The sequence below is a fragment of the Macrotis lagotis genome, chromosome 2 (assembly GCF_037893015.1).
Source record: "Macrotis lagotis isolate mMagLag1 chromosome 2, bilby.v1.9.chrom.fasta, whole genome shotgun sequence".
Classification (NCBI taxonomy): Eukaryota; Metazoa; Chordata; class Mammalia; order Peramelemorphia; family Peramelidae; genus Macrotis; species Macrotis lagotis.
This window is the reverse complement of record NC_133659.1, coordinates 295555266-295578999: the sequence shown is the minus strand read 5'-3', so window position 1 is coordinate 295578999 and position 23734 is coordinate 295555266. Positions and strand designations below refer to the sequence as shown.

Below are 23734 nucleotides of genomic sequence, written 5' to 3'. Positions count from 1 at the left end.
AAAGAAAGAATCTGGAGACCAGGCATCAACTGAATTGATGATGTAGTCCCAGATGAACATCTTTTCCAAACAATGACTTGTGTTAACTGTTATATAAACTACAAATATCTCCCTGGAGCCCATACTTAGTTTCATCGAATTCAGCATTGTCCAACTCTTTGTGACTCCATTTAGGCTTTTCTTGGCAAATATACTGGAGTAATTTTCCATTCCCTTCTCCAGTTCATTTAGCAGATGAGGAAACTGAGGCAAACAGGGTTAAGTGACTTGCCTAGGCCAACTGCTTATAAATGTCTGAATCCAGATTTGAACTCAGGCTCAAAGTTCTAGCCACTGTGCCAGAATATAGTGGCCTAATATATAACACACACACATATACAAACACACACACACACACACACACACATACACATACACAAACACACACACATACACATATACATACATACATATGTGTGTATTAATATATTATGCTATTCATTGAGTCTTCATCCAGATAAACCTGAGCATAATATATATATATGCATGCACAAATGTTAGTATATGTGTGTCTATGTATGTATGATACTATTAATTCTATCTTCCTACATATAAATTTGAATTTAATATCCTTTTTTCATATGCTGTTCCTCTGAAACCCTTTGAAAAAACTGGTGTCAGAACAAGATCAATACTTACCCTAAAGGCTAAGAATATCATATTATATTACACATACATGTTCTACTAAGATTGTGATATATACTTACCGTCTTCTTCAGTCAATATAGTCACAGGCCTACTTCGAACACCTTCTCCTTTAAAAGTACTTGCAGATACCTCAATTGTATAATGAGTATATTTCTTCAGTCCTAAATAGACACAAAATGAATATTTCATCATAGACCACAATGATTTGCATCATGTAAATTATAAATGTTATAAATATTGCCACTCAATGAAGGTTAAGTAGGGGGAAGATCAAGGGAAAAAAATAAAAGAAACAACCAATATGTCTTAGGGGATCCAGCACCAAATCTCCAATAGCTTGCTCTGAATTCTTTTTCAGAAGTAGCTACATCAAATCCTAACATCTTTTGCAATGAGTCCAGTGCTATAAAGATATACACCAACTAGATGATTCTAAAAAAGCCATCTCTATCTAAGGCAACTCTCTAAGATGAAGTTGCAAAGAAAGTGTCAACTTAAAACAAAACAAAACAAAATCCTTCAGAATCTAATGAACAGCATTCACTTAAAAAAAAACTCATGCATTTCTTTCTCTTAATCCTAGTCTCTCATACCAAAACTGACTAATTGATAAATACATTTGACACAAATGTGTATGTACAATATTAACCTGACAGTTTACCACTAAGAGGAGGGGAATGGGAAGGGAGGGTGGAAGGAAATTTTGTAATTTAAAATTATGCATGCATCTGGATGAATGTTGAAAAACTTTCATAACAGGTATTTGGAAAAGTAAAATTTTCATAAAAAAAATAAAGAGATTTTAAAAAAAAGAAGGTGCTAACTTGCATTGACAGAGGAGGATTTCCATATCCTGGAGATCACATGTAAAGCCCCTGTCCCCATCTTGCTGTTTTTAAAATTTTGATCTATACATGATCACAGAGAACTTTGCTGAGCAATATAAAGAATAACAGTGCTGAGTCTTTATACAAGCTTTCAATTTCCTTTGATGTTGAATTTCTTTCATGATAAACAACCACTGAAAAGTTCCAAATTTAATGAAAAATCAACTATCATCTATCAATACCAATTTTTGTTTCTTTTGTATTCACCTCTAATGTTCTCTGACAGCTTTGTTGTGTTTATAGTTCTTTCCTCATTTTCATTATTTCTTCTGAGATAGATGGTATATTTCTGTATGATTCCATTGGGGATTATTGGAGGAAGGAATGAGACTTCAATTTCTCCAGAAGAAATATTCCGGTAAGTGATATTTTCAGGTGCACTGTCAGGAACTGAAAGCAGGAAAAATAAAGCATAAAAAAATTTCATGCAATTTGCAGACTTTTTGTGAATTTACATTTTTAGCAATGTCAGGCCCAGTTCTACTGCTGCACAGTAAAGTTGAGGACAGATTTCTTTGATTAAACTTTATAGGATCAAATGAGATAATATTTGTAAAGAACTCAGGACTTCAAACATGGTTGGAGTTTAATAAATGTTTTTTTACCTTCCCCCTCCCCTAGCAAGAAAAAAAGATATCTTTTCTATCCCAGACTCCTTGTTTCTTAATTTCTCCTTCCCTTTAGTAGCACCTCTTAATGATTCCCCTTAATGAATATATCCTTTGAGCATCCAGTGTCCTCCTGCTTCCTACCTATTTCAAATTCAGCTCTTGGTAATGAATCTGAATATTCTTTAAGTTAAGTTGTAAATGAAAAATAGCACTTAAACTATTCCAACTGGACAGACTATCAGCTATGCTAGAACTTTCTCCTGGTTCCATGCTTTTGAAGAGTTTATCCCCCAGGACCAGAATGTATTTCTCTTTCATCTCACTGTGAAAAGTCCATGATGATATGACTCTAGCTTTCCCTATCCAGACTTATTATATATTATACTCCTTAATCCACTCTATGGCCTTTTCAGTATAATCTTCCTGCTTTTATTCACACATGAAATTCCATCTCCCACTTCCATGACTTTATATAGGTACATGAGCAGAACATTTTCTTTCCTTAGTCAAATCTCTTGGAATCCTGGCACAACGAAAAAAGGACTAGCTCTGAAGTCAGAGAACAGGGGTTCAAATCATGTCTCTAATTTTTAATTCTCTTAGGACCTTGGACAAGTCACAGTCTTCCTAGAATTCCATTTCCTTAACTGAAAAATTGAGGTCTTTAAACTAAACAGTCTCTAAAATCTCTTCCATATGTAGATATATGATCTTATGAGGTCTTTCCCTTCTGGCCCCCCCATCTCATCAATACTATCTATTTTGTTTCACTTGTTTGTGTATAGATTGGTTTCCTTGATAGATTGTGAACTCTATGAGGGCAAGGAACCTTATTTTGATTTCTTTCTATCTTCAGGACCTGATACAAGGTAGGCACTTAAGAATTGATTGTTGATTCATCCTTAGATGGAGACTTGCCTCTTAAACTTTTCACTCTACTTTTTTTAGGGTTTTTTTTTTTTTGCAAGGCAAAGGGGTTAAGTGGCTTGCCCAAGTCCATACAGCTAAGTAATTATTAAGTGACTGAGGCTGGATTTGAACTCAGGTCCTCCTGACTCTAGGGCCACTCTACTCTTAAGCTAAGTTCAAATGCTATTTCCTTTATGAAGTGTTTACTGATCCCCCCACTATCCTTATTCTTCTTAAATAGCCATAGAGTACATTATCTGAATCTCTCCTTTGCCACCTTCATTCCATATGTCATTTAATATTTGTTGTATTTTCCCCTCCCACTCCCAATAGTATAGAGGACTGGGGTTCTTTTGTTTCTGTATCCCCCAGTACACAGCAAGCACAGTGAGTGCCATACCTACAGGTGGCATTTTATAAATGCTTGTTGGACTATACATAATTATTCTTTCCAGGGAAACTTGCATTTTAAAAGGATCAATTATACTCATAGTAGATTTTCAGTCATTTCCACTGAGGCAGATTGGTAGAAGCCATAGAACCCCCCAAACCCTTGAACTTTCACCATGAAAATCATTTATACAATGTGTATTGATATCTTCACAGGGCAGTTATAGGCCCCTAAAATGGGAGATGCGACAGGGAGCTGTTCCATCAGTCCCATTCTCTTACAAATGCTCTATCCTTTCAGTGGGCAAAGAAATAAGATCAAGAAAGGAAAAAAAAAACGTCAACAATCCCTCAACGTTTCTTAACCAACAGGAACAATCATCAACATTTAGGTAAGGCAATACATCAAGTAGCCTCAGTCTGAAGCACAATAAAGTGTATGGATTCAAGTTTATCTAGTGAATAAAAATTAAAGATTCTACTGATTCTGTTGGGAATTTTATTCTGAATGCAGGAAGAAGAAACATGGATATTTAGAGAAAATGAGGATGAAAAAAGCAATGAGAGAAAAAGAAAAGGGAATAGTGAGAAGCAGTGGAGGGAACAAAAATAAGATAGCTATTTAAAGGATTAAGGAAATGGATCATAGGATCATTGATTAAGAGCTAGAAGGGACATTGGAACTCAATGAGTCTAACACCCTCATTTTATAGCTAAGGAGACAAAGACCTAGGAAATGCTGATTAAATAAGCATAAATATCCAATATATTTTCCTCCAGATCAGCACTACGTTTTATTGTCTGTCTCCTAAGGTGAATTCAATACAGATTATTTCTATGAAATAAACTGCAGATATACCAACCTACATAGGTAGAAGGAATTTCATCAGCTAGAAATTCTCTATATTAATCAAATCACAAGTCCATTCTTTATCTATACCTCTGTAATTCTATGAAATATCATGTTGGTCCACTGTGACTTAGTAATCATGAAAGGGTTGAATCAAATGGAATAGTATTTTCCAATTCATAGAAGTAAAAAAAAAGTAATTGTAGTGGTCTGAAGGTCATCAAAATGTCTTGGTATTTACGTAGACGAAAATATGAAATGCATTCTCCTCTATGCTAGAACCAAACTTTATGGAATATTTTAAATAAAATGAGACTGCCACCACTGATTCAATGGAAAGAATGCTACATTTGGAGTTGCAATATTTGAGTCTGACCTCTCTATGAGCATGTCCCTTCACTTCTCATACTTCAAGTGTCCCATCTGTAAAAATTAATTGTACCCTTCTAGCTTTAAATCTATAAAATTGTGTAAATTTATTACCCTGTACTCCCAAGTATAGAAACTGAGACCAAAGTTTGACTTGGCATTTATATGTTCTTGGAATGATAAGACTTAAATAAGTAAAATTATATTAAGGTAATATTATAGAAAAGTTGTCCCACTCATAACTCTGTTTATCAAAATTTTAGATATTCTCAAGAACCTAGAAATAAGATATTCATTATCTTATTAACCTTTTTTTTAAAAAGATTGATATGGAAAATACATATGACTAAAGTAACAGTTCATTAATGAGGGCCATGATAAGAATATGCAGTGCTTGGTAGCATGCATATCACTACCTCTCTATGAATTGAATTTAAAAAGATAATTTTTGGTGTGGAAAGGTAAAGATGGAGAAAAAGAAGCAATATTCAGTTCATTTACTTTTTGAATTAAACCCAGGAAACAATGTTTGTTCAATAAAATATTAAAACAAGCTATGTTTCATCCTTTATATTGTGATCAAGAAAGATCAAAAAAAGAGATAAGAGATAAAGGTATCTATACAACAAATGTATTTATAAAAACAAGGGAGAAGGGGCAGGTAGGTGGTGCAGTGAATGAGTCAGGAGTACCTGAGTTCAAATCTGCCCTCAGACACTTAATAATTATCTAGCTGTGTGGTGTTGTGCAAACCATTTAACCCCATTTGCCTTGCAAAAACTTAACAAAAAAAAAAAAAAGAAAGGAGAAAAGGGGGGGAACAGGAAGAGGAAAAAAGGGAAATGAAATATGGATATAAGAGAAAGAGAGATGGAGGAAAGAATGGCTAAAGGAAGAGAGAAAGAAAAATGATAAAATTATGAGGAGGGACAGAGAAAGAAAGGGGAGAGAGGGGAAAGAAACAGGGAAGTAGAGAGAAAGAAGGAAGGTAGTTAGGAAGGAGAGATATTGGAAAGAGATAAGGAAAGAAAGCAGGGGAGACAGATACAAATAGAGAAAAAATAAAAGAGGAAAGGGAAAGAGACAAAGATACATATCTCTATAGAGAGAAAGTGGAAAGAGAAAGGGATGAGAATGGGGGTAACTTGGGAAGAAAGATACTAGAGGAAGGAGTAAGACAAGAAACAGGCAGAGGGGGAGGGAGGGAGGGGAAACTGAGGGAAAAGCACAGAGAAAACAGAGGGTGGGAGGAAAGGAGAGACTGAAATGAAAAACATTAGAGAAAGAAGGAGAGAGAGAGAGAGAGAGAGAGAGAGAGAGAGAGAGAGAGAGAGAGAGAGAGAGATTGGACTGGGAGAATAAAGGAGAAAGTCAAGAAGGCCACATAGAAAGGGGGGAAAAAACAACAGAGAAAGCTTATGCTCAGTAGCCAGCAAGGTAATTGTGTTAGAGGTAAACTATCCTTATCATTTCCTGCTGTTCATTTGGCCTGTGAACATCAAAGTTATAATCTCTTATCATTACATTTTGTAATTCTTCAGTAGCTTAGAATTGAGGGCTCTACACATGAAAAGAATGAATCTGGTTTTAATTTAAAACTTCAAAGTTTACTTTTTAGATGAAGTTTATTTCCCTATGGTATTCTGAAGGTCTTTATGTGAATGAAGGAATTACATACTTAAGTTTTGGACATTTACTTTGTAACACTATTGGTGATGTCTGAGAGTTCCTTTGACATTAAAAACTTGTCAGATTATCTTTGTGGTTTCAGGAAATTGGGCTTCAGTTCAATTGCCTAAGGGTTACAGTTGAAGCTAGGATTTATTTCACTTTTCTGAGTTGTATATGTATGTGTGTGTGGAGGGAGTATGAATGGGGATATAGTTATTTATTTGAGTCTAAGCTCAGAGTTTTGGCAAAAGATAGGAGACCTGCAGCAGATGGAGACAGCAAGCAGTAGGCAGTAGCAGTGGTGGCAGAGAGGGCAGACATATTATGATGTGGGTTCTGAAACAAGCTCCTAGATGTTATAAGTTTGGTTCCAGTGGCCGAGTGTTTGCTCACAAGGAAAGGGGGTCATTAGAATGGATGGAAGTTGTTGTCAGGTTGCTTTTATTGACCAGTGCAAAGACTGTGAAAGTTGTCTTTTTTCCTGATTCTTTTCAAATACATTATATATATATATACATATATATTATATATAAATAATTTTCTCTATTTCTTTGTTATTTCTATTTTCTGAATTTACTTAATACAAAATATATAGTAAATCAAACAAATAAAATACAAACATGTACTACATGTTTGTATATTAATTGAATGTAAAATAGGGAGCATAGCAAAAGATATCAGTCAATACCCATAAATATAGAGTAAAAATCAGGAGAAAGAGCTCTCTCTATTTTGACTTAAAACAGATAGGATTTCATACTGGCTTGGGGACTCTGAGCTAAGATCATGAGAAATGGTAATAGTTTTGATTTCATTAATGATTTTCATACGGTTTTAAATAGCAGGAATAGATAATCCACAGGAATCAGGAATATCAGAACTCCTAGGCTAATGCAGTCAAAACAATATTCTGACTAATACTGTATAAAAAGCTGATGCCTTAAAAAAAACAAACTCCAGCCTCTGAACTGAGAGAAGCAGGTTAAGATATAACTTGGCATGGGCCAAGCAAATGAAATAAAAAGATGGTTGTCTGGAAGGAATCCACCCCTTCCATATTTCTATAGTGGAAGTGAGCAAATATCCCTTAATCTTTTTCTTTCCAGCTAAAATCTGTCTAAGCCTTAACACATAGTAACTTAGGCAGGTTATAGAACATGGAGACCAGCCTGTGACTAGGTACTATAACACGAGAAGGTCTGTGACTGGTAGTCAATGAAAGCTGAAGACTTACCATTTAAATGTCCATCCCTTCTCTAAGGGGCTGAGAAATAGGCTTAATGGTCCTATACTTGGCTTCCCTTCCCTGATCCTCTCTCACCTGGGCTCAGGTACCAACTACATTCCAGGGAAATACTAGGCTAAGAAATGTCAATTTTATCCCCATTTGACACATGAGGAAACTAAGGATGAGGGTTAAATGACTTGCCCAGAGCCATAAGTTAGCAAGTAAAGCCTAAGGAAGGATTCAAACTCAGATCTTTCTAATTGCTATTCTATCCATTTTTTTCTTCTAGATATTGATTTCTTCAAAAGAAACAAAGTGAAAGTCTCCAATAATAATATTATAGATGTTCAACCCTAGAAAAGGAATGTACACATGCTAATATGTCAATCAAAGCAACTTCAGTGGCTATTGCCTCCATCTGACCAACCACCAAGCAAGAGTTGTTGAAATACAAATGTCCCATCAAATCTGGGACCTTTGAATTTGTCAATTCTCTTCATCCCTAAATAAATCAGTCTTATCATCCATTCAAAATATCTCTCTAAACATACAGACACACTGGGATTTAGGGACAAAGAGAGCATTAGACTGAAAATTAAGAAACCCTGTCTTAGTTCTAACCCATACTAGCTGGGGAGTCTATTGATGAAATTTGCTCCCTTTGCTTCACAAGTTTGCTTAGAGGAAGAAGCTTTGCAAACCAAGCACAATATAAATGGGAACCATTAGGATTACCATAGTGCTTTCTTGGGCATAGTAGTATCCAAAAAAGATATTAACTTGGTTAGTTGATTTGATTTAATGAAATCTGTGAATTGGGACCTCTTGGATGTAATAGGTACCAAACATTGCAGTTATGACTTTGATAAAGTTTAATTATATATATATATATGTATATACATATATATATGTATGTATATTATACATGAAGACTTAAATGGATACTCAGTAAAGTGAAGGAATCATTTTTTCAAAGCCCTACATTAAAATAAGACTAAATTTTAATTTAAAATTTAAATATTTATTAAGTATATTAAATATATTTTAAATATTATCATGGGAGGAGATCTGTAAAAGACCTCAGAGGTCAATGAGCTCATTCCCCCTTATTTTACTGGTAAAGATGCAGAAGAGACTCAGAAAGTTAATGACTCACCAAGGGTTATATATCTAGTAGGAAATCTGAGATGGCATTAAAACCAAGTCTTCCTGACATGAAATCCATGGTTCTATTCACTATGCCAGGATGCCTCTTGTTATTTTAACCTAAGAATGAGTTGTGTGGGGCTGCCCACTAACTGTAAGAAAAAAAGATAACTCCTTAGTTGGATATTTAAATTTTTCCAAAATGACTACTCTAGTCTACCTTTCCAGCCTCATTTTAAACAAATCCTTTTTCATGCGTCCCATGTTCCATTTAAACTATTATTTCTACTGTATTTAAATAAAACCTTCATCATCTCCATCAGAAGCCCTTCTCTTCCTTCTTCACTCAGTTCAGTAATCACCCCTTCTGAGAAAAAACAAAAACACTTCCCTAATCTTTTTTTATTGGGATATATTCTATCCTTCCTCAGAATTCCCTGTGTCATCCTTTCCTGAGTGCATAGTGAATCACTTCAGTAGAATGCAAGCTCCATGTGGGTAGAGGCATTTCAGTTTTCTGACTATATTTCCAGAATCAAGCAAAGTAATTTTTCCAAAAAAGATTGTTGTATCAAACTCCCAAGTCCTGAGTTTGAAAATTATCTTTCCAAGTAAATATTCCTTTTCCTCATTTTGTACAAATATTCACCAAGATTCATTTAGCTGATGTGTATTAAACATCTTTTTCATAGAAGACATTTTGCTAGAGGCTGTGGGAGACACAAAGATGAATTTAAGAGAATCCTAGCTCTTGGTGAATATAGACCTGCAAATGGAAGGTTTCCCCCTGAATTGGACCTGTTGTTTTACTGGTATAGCAGTCTCAAAGAGGAAACTCTCTACTGATGCAGATCCACAACTACTCTGCCTTGAGGACGGAGCAGTTGAATGGCTTGTCCAGGGTCCCAGCATCAGTATGAATCACAAGCAGAACTTGAACCCAGCTCCTCCTGAATGGGAAGCCAACTGAATTTCCATCACCTGATCTGCCTCTTGTGGGAATTTATACACACGAAAATTAGTGTAGTGTAGACAAAAGGGAAAGTACAGCTGTTTAACCCAGATACATAATGCAGCAAGGATATGCTGTCACTACAAATGTCTCTATGCCTCTCTTGTCTCTTGTCTCTAGTAGCCAACATAATGGCTTTAATATTAATTGAGAATATGACATAATGGATAGAAGGCCAGAGTCAGAAAGACTTGGATTCAAATCCTACCTATGACAGTTCTGGTTGTGCTGTCAACACAACTAATTGATTGGTTGGCAAACCTTTGAGTCTACAAGTAGCAAAAAAGGTGCCCACCTGCATTGGCAGAGGAATTTTCTCACCTGGAAATATCCCTCATAGTAACATGAATGTTTCAGTTGACCTTTAATGATATTTGGATGCATAGTTATCCACACATATCTTCACACACATACACACATGTCAATATAAACCTATGTATACATACAGTGTGATATATAGTATTCTGTATACATATATGCATTTGTATATTTTACCTGTGTATACATACACATATATACTCTGTAGGTTGTGTTTCTGCATATTTTGTGTATATAAACATACACACAGTGTGTATGATATCATATGTGCATATGTGACTGCATACATCGCATACTTATTATATTTGTAGAAAATGTGATGAAAAAAGATCATGAAAATTACTTACCAGTTTCTGAAGTCCTTAGAGACAGCAAAGATGAGAGCTGATTGCCATGACCAAGTCTAGTATAAGACCTTATAGAAATGTTATAAAGCGTGTAAGGTTTTAAGTCACTCAGAACGATATTCGTTGTTGAGGTGTTTTTAAAGAACAAATGGTTTGTATTCTGGTAAATGACTTCATAGGATATGATGATTCCATTAGCTTTTTCTGGGGGCAACCATTTCAGTTTTATTTCTGTAGGAGTCACATCCACAACTTCAACGTCTTGGGGAGGTGATTCTGGTTCTATAAGAAGGAAATACTGTTTTTAAAAATAGAATAGTAAAGTTAGGTATCTTAAGATCTGTCGTGGCCATATTCTTTAGGTGGCATATCTATTCTTATACGAAATTATGTATCTTTGGAGCAGAGAAAAATATATAATTGAAAGAGTCAAAGGACCTCAAGTCATTAGGTGACATAGACACACATATTCACTTATTTCCTAACCTTGAAGTTATTTGGCTGCCCCACACCCAACAGTCTTTATTCTTTAACAATTAAACATATATATATATATATATATATTATATATGTCTATTTTATATATATAATGTCTATTTTATATATATATCTATTTTACAGATATATCTATTTTATGTCTATTATATATGTTTATTTTTATATATAATATCTAATATTTTACATCTATATATAATAGACAGTCCTTTTTTAAAGAAAATTATATTCTATATGCCAAAAGGGGAAATCATATGACTTGAAGACTCAAAACTGTATCAGTCAGATTATTTATACTTGCCAGGGTTAATCATTACTAACTTCAAAATATTCATATTGTTCTGTGATGTATAAAAAGTTCAAGAGACATAATTTCTGGTTTATTAATCTTTTTATTAATTGTAATTGATTAATTACCTAGAAATTATGCCTCACAAATTGCATATATTGACCTAGCATTATATCATTATGAAAGGTTGTAGACCTTGACTCCCATGCCAACTCCTATGAACTGTGATGTAGAAAAATCCTTGAGAGACATAATTTCTTGATAACTGATAATTCATAATTAATACATGATTAATAGAATATAATCATTATATTTAATATAAAGTATTAATTAGGTTTATCACATAATAAATTAATTATATTAATTAATATAATGAATGAATGATCGATTATGTAGACATCATGCTTTTTTTTATATCACAGTTCATAGGGATTTGCTCAGTAGTCAAAATCCAAATCCTTTCTTGATGTTCAAAGTCTAGGTCTATATATGCAGTTCTAGTCGTAGAACTCAATTTCTAAGCTCCCAATAGAAAACTAATTTCAATTATTAAGCTTCCAACACTCTTTTTTTATAGGATCAGAGATCATTTGATTCAGTGGATAGAGTTCTAGACCTGAATTCAAATCTGGCCTTAGACATCTTAGACAAGTCATTTAACTTTTGTATGCCTCAGTTTCTTCATCTGTAAAATTAAAGTAATATCTTCTTTTTTTTGGCAAGGCAATGGAGTTAAGCAGCTTGCCCAAGGCCACACAGCTAGGTAATTATTAAGTGTGAGGCTGGAATTGAACTCAGGTACTCCTGACTCCAGGGTTGGTGCTCTATCCACTGGGCAACCTAGCCACCCCAAAGTAATATCTTCTAATAAGAGTTGTGGAAATGAAATGAGATAATATTAGTAAAGTGTTTTGCAAAACTTAAACACACATATCCTATGTTAAATAATTTGATTCTAGCCACCTTTTATTTTAAAATAAGATCTGTAGTAACTGATATTATTACTGTTATGATAGGATCATAAATTTAAAGCTGGAGGAAACTCAGAGGTCAACTCTACCAAAGTCATCATATTTTTTTTTATTTTACAGATGAGGAAACTAAGGTCCTAACAGATCAAAGGATTTGCCTGAAGCTCTTTAAGTAATAATTAGCAAAATTTAGTCTTTGGGCTCCAAATTCAGTATTAGTATCACAACCATTCCATGTGTTTATTCACTAGTATTCAACAGTCCCTTGGTATATGTTCAATCATTATTTATGTTCCATTCTCTCTCATATATTATCCTATTGTGTTCATTTTAAAACCCTTACTGTCTCCAACCCAGTCAGAACCAAATCTTACATTACTATACCAAACAATCCTTGATCACTAGTCTCAGAAGAAAATTCCCAGACCTTTTGAAATGACCTAGACTAAGGGTGAGGAAACTTTTTTTTCCTATTAAGGGCAATTTGGCTATTTATAACAGCAGTCTTGAGCTATATTTGAGCAAATATTTAATTCATTCACCCCTAAAAACCTCCTAAATTCATTAATTTTGAGTCCTGCCTATAGTTCCCTTGGAAATGCTATAATAATAAGATCTGAGGGTTGGTCTAGATGCTATCCAAACTGTGGTTTGAGGGGAACCATGGGTCCCTGATGTTGGTGGTCCTTGGTGGTGTGGGTTACACTCTATTCCTGAATGGATTTTAAATTCTGTATATGGCCTTTAAGGGTTTTTTTCTTGTTTGATATAACCCACAAGAGCTAAAAGTGTGGATAGCCCTGCTCTAGAGAAACATTCTTCTTTGTAGACAGTAAGAATGCTGAGCCATCCTTGTGCAGTTATTTGACTGTCCTTCCTAATTTTAATTACAGACACTTAAAACCATTTGCTTCAGCTATGTAAATGAATCTTTTCATAATTTCTACTAACAAATTAGTTCTGGAAGTAACTATGTGGCACAGTGGATAAAGCACTGGCCCTGGAGTCAGGAGTTCTTGAGGTCAAATCCAGCTTCAGACATTTAATAATTGCCCAGCTATGTGGCCTTAGGCAAGTCACTTAACCTCATTGCCTTAAAATATATTTTTAAAAGCATGCTAAAGCTCAAAATGGACTCAGCAAGCTAAAAAGATGATCTTAACAAAATCAAAAAAAGCTGGAACAACCTGAGTCCCCCAGTCTCCCCAGAGAGGGGACCTAAGTTCAAATCCTGTCTCAGACACTGGATTTTGGGCAAGTCACTTAACTCCCATTGCCAAAAAAGTTTTTAAAAATATAAAAACAAATAAAAACAAGCTATTTCTGAACGTATCAGAAGATATAGATGATTCAAACAACTACAGGATTAATGCAAATCATTGCAACTTTCTTGGATATATTAGTGAGAAAAGACCTAGACAGAGTCAGGAGAGCTTGGGTGTGAAATGAGGCTCTGATATTAATAACTTATATGACCTTGAAGAGGCTGCAATTCTGGCCATAGAACACAATTTCCAAGCATCCAATAGAGAACTAGTTTTAAAGATAAACATTCAGACATTCTTTCTTCATAAGATCACAGACCATCCATAGGCTTTCTGAACAGAAAACCCTCTTATTCATCTGGAATAAGAATGCTAGTCATATATCACAGGCTTTAAGGCACAAATGGTATGAGTTCTATTTGAGTTGAAATATCTAGGTGATAGTAGAAAAACAAAAAAAATACAGATATTACTTTCTAAGTTCACCTCTTTAATTAATGAGAGTACAGAACATAGACATATAGATCTAGAAAAGGAAGAGATTTAGGACTTTGGTGATCTTAGCAAGCGATTGCATTTCTATGCTATCAGTTCCTTGATCTTAGAATGAGGGAGTCTCCTGAGATCATTTCTGAGGTCTCTTCTAGCTGTGACTCTACCATTCCATGATCTTAGAGGCCCTTGTGTCCAATTCCTTCATTTCATTTCTTTATTTTTTTATTTTGCAGATATTCTCTAGTCCTCCACCCCTTCCCCACCTATTAAGAAAATAGGACATCTAAAGTCATGAAAATCTTATTTTCATTTAGCCAGGTTTCATTTTGTCTCAAAAAGCAACAAAAATAAAATGTTGAGAAAAATACGATTCAATGTTCATCACTTCTCCTCTAGGATAGCATTTTTCATCATGAGTCCTTTGGAATTGTCATAGACCACTGTATTACTGATAGTAGCTAAGTCTGTCACAGTGAATTACTGTTACAATTATGTAATTACCATGTAACAATCATTGTTAACAAGAATCAAATACTATGTACACTGTTTCGATTTTGTTCACTTTCCTTTGTGTCAGTTTCTATGTCTTCCAAGTTTTTCTGAAACCATCCCCATTGTAATGTCTTGCAGTTCAGTTCATCACAATTATATACCACAATTTGTTCCATCATTATCTATTTAGCTAGTATCACCTCAGTTTCCAGGGGATTTTTTGCCATCACAAAAAAATGGCTTTATTTTTTCCCCCTTTTTTGAGGTAATTGCAGTTAAGTGACTTGTCTAGGGTCGTACAGTAATAAGTGTCTGAGTTCAAATTTGAACTCAGGTTTCCCTGACTCCAGAGTCAGTGTTCTATATTCTACTCCATCTGCTGCCCCAAATATTTTTATGTCTAGGGACCTTTTTTCTTGTTTTAATCTCTTTGGAATATAGAATTTGCAGTGATATTTCTGGCCAAAGGATAGGCATAGTTTCATAACTCTTTGGGAATCTGAGGCACAATGAGATAAAGAAAGTGGCAGAGACAAGATGAGTCTTATTCAAACTTTAGCATCCTTTCCACCAAGTCATGAATGAAATAGGCAAATGAAATGAACCTGTGATATTCTTACCATCTTCTGGGGTTCGCACAAAAACATCATTTTCTTCAGACAAAGAACTCTCCCCAACATTGGTTGAAGCAGCAACTCTCATTTTGTACTTGGTGTATTTCTTCAAACCTACAAGAGTAACCCACAAAAGATTAAAGGAATCTCTCTGTTTAACATTCTCAAACTAGATCCCCATAGCACAAAGTGCATGCTATGATGGGGGGGAAATAATTGATTTTAAGGACCATACATACATCATTCTAATCAGCCCCAACTCACCATAACTGCAACCTTCCACTATATGTATTTCAGAAACTTGCCCTGTAGACATGGTCTTAGTTGTTTCCAAACATTCCTGGGACAGAAAGATTCTAAAGTTCAAAATAAATATTTGGCACTCTGAGGAAGACTTGGCACACCAAAGGCTATGAATTAGTTTGAATTCAGATGAGACATTATTCCTTTGTCTTTAAAACTTGGACTCATTGTTCAGCCAGATTATTACATTTGATTTTTCTTTGGAATGGTGAAAGGTTATCTTCATTTAGACTCTTTTTCTTTTTTCTTTTCAATCCAGAGGACACTAGGTATAGAAATTTCCTTCACTCATACTGATTAGCAACTAATCTCTAACTTATAGTTGGAGAAGTCTGCTGTAAAGGCCTGAAAGGTTAATTGATTGGCCCATAGTCACACTGCTGGCATGTGCCAGGAGAATTTGACAAATAACTAACTCTCTGACTGCTTTAATACACTGATTCTCATTTAATTATGTTCCCATTAAAAGTGACTAATTTTTGTGATAAAAATTGCCAAAGAAAAATATATTTAATTCTTTTTCTTGGATCTTTTTTAGGATATTCTTTAAAATTAGATAAAAATAAAAATCATTATGACTTGATACAGTAAGTGCCTAAAACAATGAAAATTAATATGCTGAAATATCTAAATTCACATTATAGTTATAAATATTCTTTTCTGCAAAAAAACAACCATTTTAATAAAAATATTGTTCTACCTGTGATAAGAAAGCTGTTATCTACAGTAGTCATCTGGAATGCTCTGTTTGTATCCAGTTCCATGGCATAAATTGTATAATGAGTTATTTTTCCATTGGGATATTCTGGTGGATCCCAATAAAGCAAAATAGATGATGAGCTAATATTTTTATAGTTTATAGATTGTATGGAGCTTGGCACTTTGAAAAAAAAGAGGGAACAGTTAATGATGGTTGGAAGGGGAAAAAAGCATTAAAAATCATGTATAGCAGGATCACTTACACGAAACTCATTCAGAGGAAATATACTTTACCTTGCTCACTTGTCCTAGCATTGAGAACAGTTGGTGGTCCTTCTCCCATAATTGTGAAAGCAGACACACTGATCGTATATTCGGTGAAAGGTGCAAGTCTCTTTACAACATAAGACAGCTGTTCAGCTGAAATGTCAGTGAAATACGGATCACTTGCTACTCCTGTTTGGAATAAGAAAGAAATAACTTTCAATCTCATAAACAAAATGATTTCTATTCATTCACTGAAAGTTTTAAGTCTGAGTGCACATACATGTTTTTCTATCCCTACTCCTGTTTTATAGCCTGTGTAATGGGAACACTGAGAAGACTAATTACTAATAAAAATGATCACTGAAATATGGGTGGGAAAAGATTCCAGATATTATAGATTAGCTATTGTTGAATGCTGTTGTATAGAATTGGGATATATAAGCTGTGAATCAGAAAGAATCAAACTTACCCACACCCAAAACCCCACATGCCACCTCATGGGAAAGTGTTCATGCAAACACTACTGTAATAGTATAGCAAATATTATCCTACTGGGGTGACATTTTAATTTGGATTTTCCCAATAAATAACTTACCATTAGTATAAAATGGTAAGTCATTTATTGGGAAAATCCAAATTAAAAGTAGCATTTAATTTTTGCAGAGTTTTATAATCTTGCTCTGATTTGAATCTCACAAAAGCTCATGAAGTAGCTACTGGAATTATTATTACATCTCAATAGAATGTAAGCTCCTTGGAAGCAAGGGCTCTCTTTGTATTTGTTGCCATCATGTCTGGTAATTAACATTTGTTAATTGATTGATTGATCCCCCTGTTATGGGTTGAGAAAATGAGACCCAAAGAAATTAAAGGAAAGGCCCAGAATAACATTAGTGTCAAAAACAGGATTTAAATGCATGTTTTTTTCTGACTTCAAGTCCAGCACTTCATCCAAAATGAATGATGACTCCCTAAAATATTACCAAGAATAATTTTCCAGAATGACTATCTCTGCATTACTATTTCTCTACTGCATTTAAAAGGGAAAGAGGAAAAACCAACTCAGTGTTTAAAATGATGAACACATTTGAACATGATTTCTGTGGTTTTTAATGGTCATCATCATTTTCTATCCAATGCTAGAAACATAGAATTGAACTTCAGTATTTTAAAAAGTCAAATTAAATTATTTTCATAAAGCAGGCTTGGAAATCCAGGGGTAGGAATACTCAAATTAGCATATCAGAGGTCCCTTGCTAAGTGTCACAATAGATAGCAGCAAGACTAGAAGTACATCCTGCCTCAGACATTTGTTAGCTATGTGACTGAGCAAATTGTTTAACTACTTTCAGTCTTAGTTTCCTCATTTAAAAAATAAACATAATAATAGCACCTACATCCTGGGGTTATGAGAATCAAATGAGATGGCAAATATAAAGCACTTTACAACCTTTAAATAAATTTTTAAAATTCTAGAGATTGTGATTAAATAAATAATGGATGGAGAAGAAACACAGTGTCAGATGATCCTTGATAGCAGGAAGACCAAGGTTCAAGTTCTACCAGTGACAGATTCTCTCTTTCTTTCATCTTATATATTATAGTGCATATTACTTTATAATAGCTATAATATGTTATATATCATTTATGCTAGTATAATATTTATAATGTATTACAAATTACTATGTAACATATTTATACTATAGTGTATATTTTTTAAATTTATATTTTGCAATGTATTATCATTTTGTTGCTTTTATTATTTATTATTTTATGAAAATATAATTTTATATATTATTTGTATTTTGTAATGTGTAATATTTATGGTTGTTTTATTATATTGTATAATATATTACATATTATATTCCAGAGAATGAGAATTATGGATATAGATAATTGACCATGAACAAACCATTTATCTTTATTTGTGTCCCTGTCAGGTCTATAAGATTTTAAACTTCAAAATAATGTGAATCTGCATGGGTTAAGGGTGTTTCATGGTTTCATAAGATCCCCAGATTTAGAACAAAAAAAAAATTAGAAGCTTTTTCATCTAACTTCCTTGTTATTAATTATGCACATAGGCAGTAGCTACCCTTTAAAGACAGGATTGGAATCCAGGTATTAGATTCCAAATCTGGTATTTATTTCCACTATCCCCATTCAGGGGGGTTTCCTGGCCAATACTTCCCTCCTGGATGTTCCTTTCCTCAAAACCTCTTCCCATCAAACAGAAATAGGCCAACAAACCATAGAATAATCAAGTTTGAACTTGGTTTTCAGGTGCTCTAATCAGACATTGGTAATTAACATGTAGTGCTAAATATGAGAATTCAAGATTTTAAAGCTATCCCACAGATTCTGAGTTCCTAATTTTATTTAAAAACTTTTTTTGCAAAACAGACATTATTATAATAAAGAAAACAACTGAACTCATTCTTTTGGTAAATTTCATTAGAAGAAAATTAAACTGCATACAATTAATTTTGAATGGTAAAGGTTTAAATGAGCAGTGTTTGTACCACATTCTATTCAATTCAATGGTCTTTTAAAAAAAGTGAACTGTGACAAGCCTGTAGCTCCCATGTCCTGTTTAATGGGTCACAAGTATACCCATTCTTCTTTCAGAAACAGTAGGGTCCATTGACACCCCAGAGCAAGTGTATATACTAATGACATCACCATGTCATAGAGGTCACCTCCACCTGTTTGTCACCCCACACGCTAGAGTTGTAACTTTTTGACCTATTTACCTTAAGTGATAGCTGAAAACCTATTAGTCAAAATCTGTAAAGAGAAGGAGGCCTGTAAAGGATTGGAAGATATGTTAATCCCCTCCAATCACACCTGCTTTGGCAACTGTAATAACTGATTGTCTATGCAGCTTGGTTGATGACTCTGGGGTGCTAGTTTTTCTGGGAAGAAGGTCAGCTGGGTGAGGAAGGGGCTCACTCCTGCTTGTGTGGCATTCCCATTTACGGCATGAAATAATCTGCCAGTTTAACAAAAAAGACTGACTCTGCTCCGTGATCCATTAATAATTTGGCTGAACTCTGTACCAAAGTAGCCCAGACGTGACAGCAGCGTGGATGGTTGGGATACACACAATGGAGAAATAAAAATGTTATTATACCAGTTGTTGAATAAAGTTCTTCATTTCCATTTGCTTGGGGAATGCTATTTTGAGAAAGACTGGAAAAGAGAACTGGAGATCCTGCTGCCATGTTGGAAAACATCTCTGCTGAGCCTTCATATGACGTGGCCACTTCATTTATGAAAGCCTCAGTTTCTGGTGTCATGGAGTCACTCATAAGCTGCAATTAAAAACAGTACAAATCCCATTCTTCACAGTTACATTGAGTAGTTACTTAAGTGAACAATTGGTTTAACAGTTGATGGTTTGCAAACTTTTTTTTTACAATCAATGCAGGATTGTTTTTCTGCCATGATTTATTTTTGTCAAATACATTTACGACATTCCACTCTCTAGCTACTAAGAATTAGCTGTAACACAACACTCCAGCCACACTTAGAAGGGGCCACTGGAGCATTCTGAGAATGGATTATTTTGGGGGGGTGTCTGTGTGTGGATTTCATTTAATTTCTGAAAGACAAAAATGGACATCTTCAGCATACGTACTAATAATTAAAGTGATAATATGAGATAATAGATACAGCAGTTGAGTCAATAAAGAACAGAAAAAAAGAGTTCTGAATATGAATTTGAATCATTTAATCTGCTTTGGGCAACTCATATAACATCCTTGGTGTCCAGTTACCCCAATATGTAAATCAAGGGGAGCATGGCTTGATGGCTTCTAGGTTCTCCACCTGCTCTTAAATCTATGGTACTGACATTCTTTATGTTTGTCCAAATTCTGTCTCAACCACTTAGTAGGTCTGTGGGCAAGGCAAGGACCTTCCATTAGCCTCACTTCAGAATTCTAAGTCTTCTTATCTGCATAATAGATAATAGTTTCTATTATACCTCAAAATGTTATAGTGACACTCAAATGAGATAATGAAAAGGTAATATTAGGTAGGAGTAAGAGTAGTAGGAGTAACAGTAGGAGTAGTAGTAGGAGTAATGATAGGGATAGGCATAGTGATAATGGCAGCGGTAGTAGTAATAATAGTAGTAGTATAATGATAGTAGCAGTAATACTGGTAGTGGTAGAGATAGTAGTAGTGGTGCAAGTGATAGAGAGATAATGATAGTGGCAGTGGTAGTGGTAGTGGCTGTAGTAGTGGTAATAGTAACAGTGGTGGTGGTGCTGGTAGCAATGGTGAAAATAGTAGTAGTAATAGAGGTGGTAATGCTAGTGGAGGTGGTAGTGGTGGTGGTGGTAGTAGCAGTAGAAATAGTAAGTAGTAGAAGTAGTAGCAGTAGCTGTGGCAGTAGCAGTAATAGTAGTGGTGGTAGTAGTAGTAGTAGTAGTAGTAGTAGTAGTAGTAGTAATAGTAATAGTAGAAGTCTATACTTATTGTTTTTTTATTGGTGTGAGAAATGTGGAATAACAGAGAGATGATTCAAGAATCAGGTAGATTTTTGAATGATGATGATGATGATGATGATGATGATATAGCTAATATTTATATGCAAAATCATGTATCAGGCACTGTGCTAAATGCTTTTCAAATATTATCTCAATTGAGTCTCATAACAACTCTAGGGGGAAGGTACTATTATTATCTCGATTTTAAAAGTGAGAAATCTGAGTTAGAGGTTAAGAGAGAGAGACACTGTTCAGTGTCTTCCAGGTGGTAAATGAGACCAGATTTGGATCTTTCTGATTCCAAGTGGGAAGCACTATTCACTGTGTCATCTGTACTAACCATAGGGAAGTTATTCATTTAAGTCTAAAACTAAAAATTCCAGATGTTGTGGATAGGTGGAATTTATTGGGAGCTCCATATCTTGATGAAATAAATGTAGAGAGAAGAAAAAGGAAACTCTCTGTATAGAAACTCTCTGCCAAAGTCATTTTCTGCAGCTTATAGACATGGAAAATGATGGGGACATTAAGCAGTTGATTTATTCATGATCAGAAAAGCTAGTTCACTATGTGTAAGGGTCAAGGCTCGACCATGGGTCTTCTTGACCCCAAGGTCATTGCTCCATCTCTCTATGGCATAGGGATTTATAATATTTAGTAGTATTACTTTATATTTTACCAACTTACTTCACAAAGAAGTCCTATCAATATAATTTCAATTAATCTTTATAACAATTTCTTGAGTTAGGGTGAATTTTATCATCTCCATTTTAGAAATGAGAAAACCTAGGTCTGGGAAAAGTAAAGTGTTTGTTCATCTTCCAAGGAAAGTTTCTAAACATAAACCTAAGACTTACAACTTCAGGTTTAAGGTTCTTTTTACTATTCTACTATCCTTACTATTTACTATCCTACAAGTCTGACTGAGGGAAAATTTCTGGACAAAGTATTTTTTTAAAAGACTAGGTTTTTTATATAAAAATACTTATAACTTCTTTGTGGTGAAGGGATATATTGTAATATATGATTGCAATGGAATACTACTGTGCTATAAGAAATGATAAGCAGAATGGTTTTAGGAAAACCCAAGAAGACTTATACCAACTGATATGAAGTGAACTGAACAGACCCAGGAGACTATTGTACTTAGTAACAATGATATTATAAAATCACCTGTGAATGACTTAACTGTGCTCTGCAAGACAATGATCCATAACAGTTTTGAAGGATTTATGAAAAATACTATCTACCTCCAGATAAGAACAGATGGCTACTCTTTTTTCAAAGGAGATAAAGCAAACTTTTTTTTCCTTCATTTTTCTTGGGGTTATTTGTGTCTTCTTTTGCAACATGGCTAATATGTAAATATGTTTTACATAACTTTACATATTAAATTCTTGTCTTCTCAAGGGCAAGGAAAGAGAATTCAGAATGCAAAGAATTAAAGTTAAAATATTTACGGGTAATTTAAAAAAAGTATTTGGCTGGAGCAAGTCTTTCTTGTATATATATATATATATATATATATATATATATATACATATTCATTTTATGGACAGGCTATCAATTTATAGTTGAATGAATTTCTTAATTTCTTAGAAACATACACTTAGTTCAAGTCAATTCAAGTCAATCCTACAAATTCTAAGCACTTTCTTTGTGAAAAACACTATGTTAAGGAGACATAAAATGAGTATAGTCTTTGTTCTCAAAGACCACAAGGCTCAAATTACTAGTAAGATATGATCCTTGCACAAATAAATGCAATAAATGATATAATTTGATAGACTTAAAGTAAATATTCTGATAAAAGGCTCTGAGAGAATTCCAGAAGGGAAATACAATTTTCAGTCTGAAGACTTCAAAATATGAAGATGATAGTATCATGTTTAAGTATTGGGGAAAGGCTTACACGAGAGTAAATACAGTAGCAAGGGTAGAATGAAATGAATGAATAGTAGTTTCAATTAGCTGACCTGAAGACATTTATGTGGAATAAATTGAGATAGGTAGATTGGAACCTTGTTATAGAAGATTTTAACACTGGTTAAAGTGTTTGAATTTCAAACAATAGGCAATGGAACTATTGAAAGGTTTTTCAAGCAGGAGGGTGAGACACAGGGTAAGAGTTAGATATTAAGGAAATTATTTTTGCAGGTGTTAAGGAAGAAATGAAAAGAGGAAATTTATGCAGTAAGCAGAGAGACTGGTTTGGAGGCTGTTAAAATTGTTTAAACTAGAGGTGATAATGGCCTGGGTTAGAGCACTGAAATTATGAGTAAAGTGAAGATAAAAGGTGGGAGAGACACTGCTTGGGTAAAATCAGGAGAACTTGGCAAGATATTGATATGGTTGAAGAAAGGTGATTAAGAGATGTTTGAATTTTAGAACCCAGGTAATTGAAAAGATGACACTTCCATAAACAATAAAAGGGATGCATGAGGGGCAGCTAGGTGGCACAGTGGATAGAGCACTGGCCCTGGAGTTAGGAGTACCTGAGTTCAAATCTGACCTCAGACACAATAATTGCCTAGCTGTGTGGCCATGGGCAAACCACTTAACCCCATTGCCTTGCAAAAACTAAAAAAAAAGGGGGGGGATACACGAGACTTCATACAAAGATAATGTGAATTTGGACAAACTCCAAGAAGTTGTTTTTCTTGGAGTATTTGAAGTCCTATGAATGCCTAATTTTTAGCTTATCATATTAAGTTGGAATCTCCAACCGTACTTCATTCTACATCCATATCATCTCTTCATCAACTACCGCATCTTTTCATAAATGTCCTCTATCTTCACCACCCAATCCTCATTATTTTTCAAACCAACATTGCCATGACAACTGAGAAAAAATGTTTCAATCTACTTTGCTATTGTTCTTTTTTTTCCAATTCTAGAAAGTTCCAACCCAAAATCCTTCCTT

General features: G+C 34.4%; 1 protein-coding gene across 1 annotated transcript in view; it reads right to left on the bottom strand.

The window, feature by feature from the left end:
• PTPRQ (protein tyrosine phosphatase receptor type Q) overlaps positions 1-23734 on the bottom strand; it is a 316015-nt gene that overhangs the window by 246681 nt on the left and 45600 nt on the right. Inside the window, exons 9-15 of the mRNA XM_074221062.1 lie at positions 19449-19629; positions 16343-16504; positions 16050-16229; positions 15053-15160; positions 10426-10707; positions 1782-1964; positions 747-848 (exon numbers count right to left, since the gene is read on the bottom strand). Of these exons, the coding sequence (XP_074077163.1) occupies positions 747-848; positions 1782-1964; positions 10426-10707; positions 15053-15160; positions 16050-16229; positions 16343-16504; positions 19449-19629 (1198 nt within the window). The remainder of the gene's footprint in view (positions 1-746; positions 849-1781; positions 1965-10425; positions 10708-15052; positions 15161-16049; positions 16230-16342; positions 16505-19448; positions 19630-23734) is intronic.